General features: G+C 37.8%; 1 protein-coding gene across 2 annotated transcripts in view; it reads left to right on the forward strand.

The window, feature by feature from the left end:
* TLL1 (tolloid like 1) overlaps positions 1–12,568 on the forward strand; it is a 195,915-nt gene that overhangs the window by 98,437 nt on the left and 84,910 nt on the right. For both annotated transcript variants that reach the window (XM_072725000.1, XM_072724999.1), the window contains exon 7: positions 6,493–6,598. In XM_072725000.1, coding sequence (XP_072581101.1) covers positions 6,493–6,598 — 106 coding nt within the window. The remainder of the gene's footprint in view (positions 1–6,492; positions 6,599–12,568) is intronic.

A 12,568-nucleotide genomic window follows, 5' to 3' on the forward strand; every position in this document is an offset into this window, starting at 1 on the left:
TACCACAAAGTCCAAGTAACGTGTGACAAAATGCCTTGGCAAGTCAAGGGAGATGTCACAAAGGAACTGGAATTTAGAAGTAAAGTAGAAGTGTTCAAAGTGAAAAGAAGAGTGATAGATTTCTAAGCTGAAAGAAAACATATGATGTTTGCTATAATTACAGAAATTTGAATCATTTTTAATTGCTCATTTTGGCTGCCTGGTAAGTTGCAAAGTGGGAGATTAGCTGGTAATTACCAAAGGAGGTTGGATCACAGGGGATCTTCTTACATAGCTAGGGAACTTAGATTCTATCTTTTAGCTACTGGAGAATAATTGACGATTGAAAGCAGAACAAGTTCAGATTAAAAAAAAAGGAAAAAATAGTTCTTTCAGGTTTGGGATCATTAATGAGAATGGGGAAGTAGAGGTAGGGAAGATGAACTTAAGGAAACCTATAAGAAGATGAAATAAGTAGTTTATGAAAGATGACTAAGTCCTCGGTTAAGGAAGTGCAGTTCAGGAATAAGAGGGAATAATCTTTCAAAAGTATTTTAAGAGGAACACTAACATATGAGGGAAAATCTTCAAGGTTTTATTTTTAGGCAACAGGATGAATGGTGGCACCATCAAATGACGGAAGAAATAGGGATAAAGCAACATATTTTTTAGAGTGAGAAAGAGAAATAATGATTTTATTTAGCATATCCTTAATTTTGAGAAGTGTTTGGATTATCCAAATGGAGATGTTTAGTCCACAAAGCAAAGTGAGTCTACAGTTTAGGTTATATCTAGAAATAGAAATTTAATGACCTATTTGGGGAAACACTGAAGGGAGAAGAAAATACAGCTAAGGTTAGAAAATGGGGAACAACAATATTTAAGCAACATTTTGCAGAAAATCCCCCAAAAGACTAAGAAGGATTGGCCTAAGAGGTAGAAGAAGAAAAATCAGTGAAGGTGATGTTCCAGGGAAGAATCATTTCAAGAATGATAAAGTAGAAGAAGAGAAGAAGGTGGTTCAAGATTGCAGTGTATGAATATCCTGAACTCACCTCCTCCCATGCACACAACAAACTACCACTACACATGGAATAATTTCTTTGGAAAAAAAATCCTGATGACTGAATGAACTGTGTGCCTCCACAACAGAGGATAAAAGGGTTTTGTGGAGTTGGGTAAGAGAGGTAGAGGTACACCTGCTGCCAAAAAACATCCCCTTCTAGGCATGATGACCCATAATCAGGTGAGATTTCAAAAGTATAGCACGTTGTCCTGAGGAGCAAGTGGCTGACACCTCAGCCTCTGGATCCTGCACTGGAAAGATGAGCCCCCCTCCCCCCAACCATAAGACCATGAAGATTTATATCTAGGAGAAAAAGAACCGTAGGGAACAGAGAACCTGCCCTGCAGGGGCTCACATGTAGACTCAGATACCCCAGGACCCAGGGCAAAAGCAGCAATTTAAAAAGCACCTGGTCCATATGTGAAGCAGACCCAATTACTATTCCTAAAGTGACCACTAGAAAAGCAGGAACATGTTGGGACTCTCCAGGGACAGAAACACTGGTAGGTGCATTTTTGCAATCTCATTCTACCTTGTTAATGCCAACGCTGGTGGGTGTTATTTTGGCAATCTCCCTCTAACCTGCTAGTGCAGGTAGGTGTACCCCACATCACCGTGCCCCAGCTATGCCATAGCCACTTGAGGGAGGGCCCTGTGTCACACCAGAACCATGTCGCAGCCAGGCAGGTCAGAGGCCTGCCCTTCTAAGCCAGAGATTTACTACAGCTAGGCAAGTGCCCCATCCCTCCTATGCCATAGCCATACCATTGCCAGGCAAGCACCTCACCCCCTTCTGGCCACAGCCAGGGCTCTACCACAGCTGGCAGGTGCATGCACCCCGAATAGGGGATACCTCTGGAGTGCCTGGCTCTGGTAGCCACGGGGATTATGCTCCTGGGCCTCACACATCATCCTCTACACAAGGCCAGTTCTTCAAGACTGGGAGAGGTAGCTCTTCTGAGAGTCAGGCAAAATGAGACAGAGGCATATGTTTCAAATGAAAGAAAGACAAAACCTCAGAAAATGTCCTTAATGAAACAGAGATAAGTAATCTACTTGATAAAGAATTCAAAGTAATCATCATAAAGATGCTCACTGAGGAAGAATGGATGAATACAGTGAGAACTTAAACAAAAAGAAAATATAAGAAAGAATCAAATAGAAGTTACAGAGCTGAAGAATACAATAACTAGTGAAAAATACGTTAGAGGGGTTCAACAGCAGACTGGATAAAGTAGAGAAAAGGCTCAATGAACTGGAAGACAAAGCAATGGAATTCACCCAGACACAGTTGCAAAAAGAAAAAAGAATTTGAAAAAGTGAGATACCTTAAGGGACTTATGGGGCAATGTTAAGCCGAATAATATCTGCATATAGGGGTCCTAGAAGGAGAAAAGAGAAAGAAGCAGAAAACTTATTTGAAGAAATCATGGATGAAATCTTCCCTAATCTGGGGATGGAAACCGACATCCAAGTCTAGGAAGTCCATAGAGTTCCAAATAAGGTGAACCCAAAGAGCTTCACACCAAGACACATTGTAATTAAAACGTTGATAGTTAAATATAAAGAGTTAATATTAAAAGTAGCAAAAGAGAAAAGCTTGTTATATACCATAAAACTGTTGGCAGATTTTTTTCAGAAGAAACTTTGCAGGCCAGAAGAGAATGGCAAGACCTAGTCAAAGTACTGAAAGAAAACAAACAAACAAAAAAAAAACCTTCCAGCCAAGAATATTCTATCCAACAAGGCTATCATTCAGAAGTTAGTAATAGATAAAAGAGTTTTCCAGACAAACGAAAGCTAAAGGAATTCATCACCATTAAACTGGCCTTACAAGAAACTGTCAAGGGACTTCTTTAAACAGAAAAGACATGATGGTAATTAAGGATAATAAAACACAAAAGTAAAAATTTTCACTGGAAAAGGTAAGTATATAGTAAAGGTAGTGGATTAATACCTGTAAAGCTAGTATGAAGGTCAAAAGAAAAACGTAGTCAGAGTAGGTAAAGCTACAATAGACAGTTAAAAGATTCATAAGATAAAAAGATTGAAAGTGTGACATCAGAAACAGAACCTGGGAGGGGAGGAATAACAATGTAGTTTTGGAATGTATTCAAATTTAAGTTGCTACCGACGTCAAATAGACTTTTAATTGCATAGGAATGTTATATATGAACCTCACGGCAACCACAAAGCAAAAACTTACAATAATGAAATACCTGAAAGAAAATGACAAAGTAATCTAAATGTAACACTGAAGGAAGATGTCAAACCACAAGGATAGGGAGAAAGGGAACAAAGAACAGAGAAGAGTTACAAAAACAGCCAGAAAACAGTCAACAAAATGGCAGTACCTATCAATAATTACTTTACATGTAAATGGACCAAATACTCTAATCAAAAAATACAAAGGGGCTGAACGGTTGAAAAAGAGTACTCGTCCACATACTGCCTCTAAGAGACTCACTGAAGAACTAAACACACACAGACTGAAAGGGAAAGAATGGAAACAGGATATTCCGTGCAAATGCAAATGAAAAGAGAGCTGATTAGCGATCCTCAGGCAAAACAGACTTTAAGACACAGACTCCTAAATACCGAAAGGGCACTGCATAATGTTAAAGGGATCAACACAGCAAGAAGAGTCGCACGTATGAACGTATGTGCAACCAACATAGGAGCACCTAAATACATAGACATCAACGTACCCAAAGGGAGAACCTCCTAGGAACACAATAGTGTGTGTGTGTGGGGGGGCTTTAATGCCCCACTTACATCATTGGATAGAGTATCCGGACACAAGAGCAGTAAGCGAGCATTGGCTTTAAATGACACATCTGGTCGCGTCGATATACGGAGCATTCCACCTTACAGCAGTAGATGCCCCTTCTTCTCAAGTGCACGTGGAACGTTCTCCAGAATAGAGCACACGTTAGGTCGCAAAATACGTTTCAATAAATTCAAGAAGACTGGAATCATATCAAGCCTCTGTTCTGACCACAATGGTATAAAACTAGAAATCGGTGTATACGAGTGTCTGATCACTGTGTTGTACACATGAAATGAATAGGATATCGTATGTCAAATATATATATATATCCTTTTAAAATGATAAAATCCATTTGTAGTGTTGACTATCAAAATCAGTACAGAAAACGTTTACTCCTAGTATAGGAGACTGAAATGCCTGAGCCAGCTATCAGAGTTCATCTTACTTTATATCATTGGGAGAGACATAAAGAGGAAGTAATATTTCCGAAAATGATTTCAGCTAGTAATTAAATGAGAAGTTTGCTGTTGACCATAGTTATTAGGTTCCTTTTATTACACGGATCAAACATCTTATAAAGGAAGTAACTTTCAAGAATGATCCTTACTCTTAATAATAGGGCTCCGTTTTAACATAAGTATGTACTTAAAGCAAGCAAGGAACATTTAAGTAGTATATAAATATATAATACTTCACACAATGCTTAGCAAATTATGGCTGTTCATACTTTGGGTGACTCAACATGCAGGCTCATAGAAAAGAAAGAATTTATTGTGTGAGATTTCCTAAGTATTTGCAACTACTTGTGGCAGGGCGATTCTAGGATGAAAGAGGTCATGTCATGTTGAAGATTAATCTTCAACAAATTTATGACTTGCTCTGGCTCAGAAACTTAAGATCAACTGTTATTCAAGGGCAATGTCTAATAAGTGCAGACTTTAGCCTAGCATTTATGTGCAAAATTAGTAACTACACTAGGGACCAAATTGGTGTGAAGATTGGATTACTTTAATCCATTTTAGAATACTTCTTCAAGAAGAAAGCTCATCTTTTTTTTCTTTTTTTTAATTGTTTAGGGTAAGTTCCCCTGGTGCTCTATATCTCTGATTCTCTTCCCCCCCCCCTTTTTTTCATGAAATAAATTCAGTTTTCTTTACTTGGACCATGTATGGCCATATTGCTTTTATTTAGCACCAGACACTGAGTCATCTCCATGTTGAGTGCTCAGTTATATGCCTCGAAATGTATGATTATGTAGTTTAATGTCCCACTCTCAGGAATTTTTATAAAGCATTTTGCTTTAACTGGAGAATATCTATCCACATTGTGCTTGAAGTTGAAATCTCCAGTGGGTTACAGATTAATGTCTGTAAGATCAGCTCCATAGCTTTATGAAAATCTCCTCTTAGAATTGGAATTGTTAAAATATGCTTATCCTTCCTCATGAAGAAGAGAGTTGTAACGATTGCTTCTAGGAGAGGTTGGCGAGAATGAAGGGGATATCTTGAAAATGGGCTTAAAACACAGAGAGATTTGGGGAGCACACAGTACACCTTCCAGGCTGCTTAGTTCATTAATTTGTGACGTCATTGAAAGATAGAATGAAACACTATAGTCTGGGACGTGGGTTCTGTGCCTTCTGGATGTTTCTCTAATCCGTAATGCTCACGTGAATATACTGGATTTCCTCACGTGTAGAAGAGATACGATGCTCTGTATCACTCAATTTCCTTATTGTCTTTTGGAAAATTTTTTATTCACGCAATACTAATATTTTTTGTAGTCACATGGCAGTCGGAATAAAAACCTAGTTAGGTGAGCGTTGTCCGGGTTCCATTGCGTTACCACCTTGAATGCGGAATTCTCAGAACTTACCTTTGCATTGGGATCTCTCAAAGCTTTCGAAGTTACATAGATGAGCCATAAAAGCAGCCATCTTCAGCTACTGAAATTGTGAAGATGGGGCCACTGAGGCCTGAATTCTGTTTCTGGAACCATCGCCATCGATCTGCATGAGAAGTCTGTTATTTTTGGATTTCAAGAAATCGGACAGCAATGCAGTTATCAGTGGCCAACTGAGAAGCCTGTTAAGATGGCAATGTCCACGAGTGAAAATGACAGCCGTGAACAGTAAAACAAAAATACATAATTAAGTTTTGAAGCACATTCTCCTTGATCCAAAAGCCCCCCAAGTAGAGGTTGGAATAGATCCGTCCGAGAGAATCTTGTTTCAGTTCTGAATGAAACCTGCTGCCGGTATTTTGCTTTTAGTGACCAGGTCCCATAGCTACGGCCTGCAGTGTTGTCTTTACCTACAAATACCGCTTTTCTGTTTTTCTCAGTGTTTCACAGAAAGACTCTAAAGCAAATAGAAAGATGGTTTTTGTCGATCTCGGCAAATGTGGTCATAAGAGAAAGGTGGGGCTCACGAGGTAAAGATACAACCTTTTGTGATCATTCCTGCAGTACTGTGAAGGCAGTGAGATTGCAGGGCTTCCTTTCCCGAGTGGTGGGCAGAGAAAACAGTGGCACGGCTGCGTGCTTTTGCACGTACGTGGTGCTCATAGACGGCTGCAGCCAGCCTGTAGGAAAGAGCAAGATGCGCACCCGGAGGGGCTCTTCTCTCCTTTCCTCCGTCTGTTACAAGCCTTCTGAACTGTGTGTGACTGATTCTTAGGTCAAGAGTACAATTTTCTGAAGATGGAGCCTGGAGAAGTGAACTCGCTTGGAGAAAGATACGATTTTGACAGTATCATGCACTATGCCAGGAACACCTTCTCAAGGTTGGAGTCTCAGGTTATACCTTTTGACTTTTAATTCCTCTCCTTACAAGGCCGTGTTTAACATTAGAACTAGAACTGCTTTATTTCCTTTTTCTTTCTTTTCTTTTCTTTTTTTTTTTTAATATTTTACTTATTTATTCATGAAAGACACAGAGAGAGGCAGAGGGAAAAGCAGGCTTCCCAAGGGGAGCCCGATGCGGGACTCGATCCCGGGATTTCGCCCTGAACCGGAGGCAGATGCTCAACCAGAGCCACCCAGGCGTCCCTAGAACTGCTTTCCAATACTGTTGCCGTGATGTGTAAAAACACTTGATGGATATTTATAGCCAATGCTAGCATTTGAGATTTTAAAAACATATTTTCGCATTTCCTATCAAATACATAAATTCAGAGTAAAAATTAAAATGATGTGAATTACTTGAACCATCTTACATTCCTAAATCACTTTAAAAAGTCCAACAAAACTGATGAAACCAATCAGCATATTAAATGAGCATGACATTATTTAATGAAAATTAGGCATTCACAAATCAAAGAGGGGACTTGGTGGTTGAGTTGGAATTCTGCTATCTACGCGACTTGTGCTTTCTACTCTGTATTTTCTATTGCTCAAGTACTAGTTATGCTCATTTAATTCCCAAAGAACATGTTATGAAGATATTTTACTTCATATAGTTAGAATTTCATCACTAACTTTAAAGTTATTTCATTAAAAATTAAATGCTTTTCTAAAGAATATAATAAATTGGGGTTTCAATTACTTTATTCTAAAGATGATGTCATCCAGCAAATAGTTCTCAGGTAAGGAGTTTGGGGCTGAAATCCTCCCCTTTCCCCATTTTAAGCCCATCTTATACTCATATGTCCATTCCAACTCATTCTTTTTGCCCACTTACGTCCGTTTCACAATTCATCAAACATCTGTTTCCAAAGGCAAGGTTGGAAAGAAGATTAAAAATTCAAATTAATACCTCTGTTTTTTAAAAACAAAAACTTAAAAAGAAAGATTTTATTTGGTTTTTTAAGTAATCTCTACAACCATAGTGGGGCTTGAACCTACAACCCTGAGATAAAGAGTTACTCGCTCCACTGACTGAGCCAGGCAGGCACCCCCTAAAAATTTCCTAATAAAAAGTAAAGAAGAATGTGTCAAAGAACTCTTAATACTTTGATAAATATTTATATATACACATTTATATATAATATTTGGATATTTATACAAACATACATATTTGTTTAAATATAATAACGACCAAATATTTACAGTTTCTGGAATTGAATTTAAGTTTTGGTAGAAATGCCTCCATAAATTTGGCTTGACATTAATCTCAAAGAGTTTTAAATTGTTTCTAGTTCAATGCTTGGAATTGAGTTTTCTTGTAGAAACATGTACCAAATAGGATTTGGGTCCAGGTTCAGCCAAGGCACCTCTCCTACTCCTATGCTACTGAATTATATCATTTAGAACTAAACTGACTTTTGATTCTTTGGAATACAGGATGTAGTGGAAAGTGGAAAAAATTGTTCACTCTTTCTTATTTAATACACGATGAACTTATACCAAAGTGTAAGGTATATATTTATAACTTATGATAAGGGTTGTAGGTTCAAGCCCCACTATGGTTGTAGAGATTACTTAAAAAACCAAATCAAATCTTTCTTTTTAAGTTTTTGTTTTTAAAAAAGAGAGGTATTAATTTGAATTTTTTATATGAACTTATACCAAAGTGTAAGATATATATTTCCTCTTATTCTCTGTATTTCTCTTACATGTTTAAATTGCTTCTTTTCCTTCTTTTCTATCAGTCGTTCTGCTCTTGCGACCTGCAGTCCATCATCCCCATCCCCCGCACCATGGTGCTGCAGGCCAACCAGCCTTGGTCTATCATTTTGCCTTATTGTTTCAAAATTATCCTGTTCAGTTTTCCTAGTGAATTCATATTCTTAGAGTGAAAGTAACTATATCTACCTGTTAGAAGGGTTGATCCAACCAACATTATCTTATTGTTTTGATCTTTAAAGAGAATGTTTATTAATTCATACATATATTTAAATAACTGAATTCCAGGAGATAAAATATTTGGCTCAGTTCTTAAGCCCTACCTTCAAAATATTTGAGGGTGTGTGTGTGTGTGTGTGTGTGTGTGTGTGTGGTTAAAAAACACACAACATAAAATTCACGACCTTAATTATTTCTACGTGTACAGTGTGGTAAGTTAAGTACATTCACAGGGTTGTGAAGCAGATATCTATAACGTTTTCATCATGCAAAGTGAAACCATGTGCCCATGCCCATTAAATGACGATGTCCCATTTTCCCCTCCTGGCGGCCCCTGGTAACGACTGTTCCATTTTGTGTTCACATGGACTTGGCCACCTTAGATATTTGCCTTTTTGTGCCGAGCTTATTTCATTTAGCACAAGGTCTTCAAGGTTCACCCATATTACAGTATGTGACAGGATTTCCTTCCCTTTTAAGGCTAAATACTATTCCATAGTAGGTGCAGACCATATTTTGTTCATCCATTGATGGATGCTTGAGTTGGTTCCACTTGTTGGCAATTGTGTACAGTGCTGCTATGACTATGGGTGTGCAAGTATCTTTTCCAGACCCTGTTTCCAGTTATTTTGCCTATACTCAAAAGTGGGATTGCTGGATCGTATGGTAGTTCACAACCTCACAGCAGTGAACAAGGGTTCCAGTTATTCCAGATCCTTGTCAATATGTATTATTTTCTTTAAAAAAAAAATAGTAACCACCCTAATGAGTGTGACATGCTTCTTTATTGTAGTTTTGATTTGCATTCCCTGATGATTAATGATGTTGAGCGTCTTCTCATGTGCTTTCTGGCCATTGTGTCGTCTTTGGAGAAGTGTCTGTTCAATTCTTTTGCCCATTTAAAGTCAGATTATTTAATTTTTTTGTTGTTAAATGGTAGGATTTCTGTATATATTCTGGATCCTTCTTAGATACTTAATTTGTAAATATTTTCTTTTTTCATCTCTGCTGCACAGTAGCTTTTTTAAAATTTTTTATTTATTTATGATAGTCACAGAGAGAGAGAGAGAGAGAGAGGCAGACACAGGCAGAGGGAGAAGCAGGCTCCATGCACCGGGAGCCCGACGTGGGATTCAATCCTGGGTCTCCAGGATCGCGCCCTGGGCCAAAGGCAGGCGCCAAACCGCTGCGCCACCCAGGGATCCCTGCACAGTAGCTTTTTGATTTGATGTAGTCCCACTTACCTATTTCTGTTCTTGTTAATTGTGTTTTGGCTTCATATCCAAGAAATCATTGCCAGATCCAATGTTGTGAAGCTTTTTCTCTGTTTTTTCATCTAAGAGTTTCATAGTTCAGGGATTTGTATGTTGGTCTTTAACTGTTTTGAGTTAGTTTTTGTACCTAGCTTAAATAATTATCTAACTTCATTTTTTTGCATAAAGATTTTCAGTTTTTCCAACATCTTTTTTTGAAAATATTGTTTTTTCCCTGTTTTTTTTTAAGATTTTATTTATTAATTCATGAGAGACAGAGAGAGAGAGGGGCAGAGACACAGGCAGAGGGAGAGGGAAGCTCCCTGTGGGAGCCCAATGTGGGACTTGATCTCAGGACCCTGGGATCACAACCTGAGCCAAAGGCAGATGCTCAACTCCTGACCCACCCAGGCGTCCCGGTTTTTTTTTTTTTTTTTTCTTGTTGAGTGGTTTTGGCACACTTGTTGAAGATCATTTGCCATATTCACTAGGGTTTATTTCTGAGAATCCTATTCTATTTTCTAGGTCTGTAGGTCTATCGTTATACCAGTAGCATCCCGTTTTGATTACCTTAGCTTAGTGACGTGGTTTGAAATCAGTATGTGTGAGCCTTCCAACTTTGTTCCTTTTCAAAACATTTTGGCTATTTGAGGTTCTGTGAGATTCCATATATATTTTAGGACTTTTTAAATTTCTAGAATAAATGCCTTTGGGATTTAGACAGAGATTGTGCTTGATCTGTAGAACATTTTGTGTAGTCTGGACATCTTAACAAAGTTGTCTAATCCATAAGTGATGGAATGTCTTTCCATTTATTTATGTCTCCTTTAATTTCTTTTGCAGTGTTTTATAGTTTTTAGTTATAAATATTTCACCTTTTTTGGTTACGTTTATCCCTAAGTACTTTATTCTTTTTAATGTTATTACAATGGAATTATTTTTCTTAATATCATTTTCACATTGTTCACTGCTATTGTAGGAAAACACAATGGATTTTTGTGTGTTGATTTTGAATTCCACAACTTTACTAAATTTGTTTAGTAGTTCTAACTTTTTTTTGTGTGGACTCTCTAGGGTTTTCTACATTTAAGGTTACATGATCTGTAAAGAGAGGTGATTTTAATTCTTTCTTTTCTATTAATGTCTTTTACTTCTTTTTCTTGCCTAATTGCTCTGGCTACAACTTCCAATACTATGTTGAATAGAAGCAGCAAGAGCAGAGATTTCTGCCTTGTTCTTGATCTCAGATGAAAAACTTCCAGTTTTTTTTTCCATACTCAGCACTGAGTATGATGTCCTCTGTAGGCTTTTCATTTATGGTCTTTATTATGTTGAGACAGTTTCCTTCTACTCCTAGTTTTTTGAAAGTTTTTATCATGACAAGTGAATTTTGTCAAATGTTTTTTCTACACCAGTTAGATGAACATGTGGTTTTTGTTCTTCATTCTGTTAATGCAAGTATTTGAAGTTTTATATTTTGTCTGTTCTGAACCCAAGGAGTCCATAAAAGTTTTAGTTGTCTTCATGGATGTAGCCCATCAGCAGATATAGGTACTTACTTTTAGGAAGTGTAGGCCTAGATATATGTGGCCTTTATATGAATGAGTGACTTGTAATGTAGAGGCTTGCTAACTGGGATTGCCCATTTTTCTTTAATAAAAAAATTGCAAAATTTTACAAAGTTTTTAAAGGAAGCATAGCTATTCCCTCTTCTAATGTAGTAGAAAAAATGAAGATGAGTAAGTGTAGCCCTTTGTAATCTGTCTCTGGACTATTAATAGTGCCTCACTGAGGATGTTCAGGAAAAGCCTGTATTACTTAATGACCTGGATGTGGAGGAGAGAATTGTTAACTTCCTGACCACAAAGGAAGAACAAAATAAAAGGTGACTGACCCCTTCCTGAATGGAAGAGGTTACCTCAGTAGAGAGAAGAAGTAAAAATTCATCATTCTATTGTCTGAGTTTGAATAGACCCATTTCAAGATGTCCTTGACCTTTTTAAATTAGAGCTGTTTTGAAAACTGGAAAAAAAAATGGACCTCTTAAAGATTGCAAATCTGCTTTTAGAATTAGAAAATAATGAATATTCTGTTGGTGCTGAAGTACTGCAGAAATGCTAACCCTTCATTAATTTGGACCTACCTGCTTAATGTATCTGTTGATGCATGAAGCATAGTTGAAGAACGGCTTTTCTCAATGCTACTCTGTCTTCTGGCTCAACTTCCTCGATTGCATTGGCCTAGCTGGAGTTGTATCTTATTAAAAGTATGAGCAACTTCTCACTTGTGCTGGTCTACTCCCGCGAGTCATTAGCTCCCCCTCCTTCCCTTTATCTCAAGCAGTATACATGGGGAGTTCTGTAGATACTTAGGTTCGTAAAGAATTTCATTCTCTATTTATCCAGGTTTTATCTAAGGGTCACTACTCTTACCCAGGAGCCAGAGAGGTTAGCTAGTCATAAAGCCGTCATAGATCATGTCACTCCTCCTTTACCATCTTCCAGATATTAACAGTTTTCCTCAGGCTAAAAGTCACGTTCTCTGTGTGACACTCAAACACTTGAAGGATCCTCCCATCTCTGAGTCGTTCAATTTCCTCTTCTTTCTTTCTGGAATTCTCTGCTCCCATTTACCCACAGTGTCCTCACCTTCACTTCCTTCATGTTTGCCCAAAATGTCAGCTTTCAAGTGACTTTTTCTTTGATTACTTTATCTAAA

This window comes from Vulpes vulpes, chromosome 10 (genome assembly GCF_048418805.1).
Source record: "Vulpes vulpes isolate BD-2025 chromosome 10, VulVul3, whole genome shotgun sequence".
NCBI classification, from domain to species: domain Eukaryota; kingdom Metazoa; phylum Chordata; class Mammalia; order Carnivora; family Canidae; genus Vulpes; species Vulpes vulpes.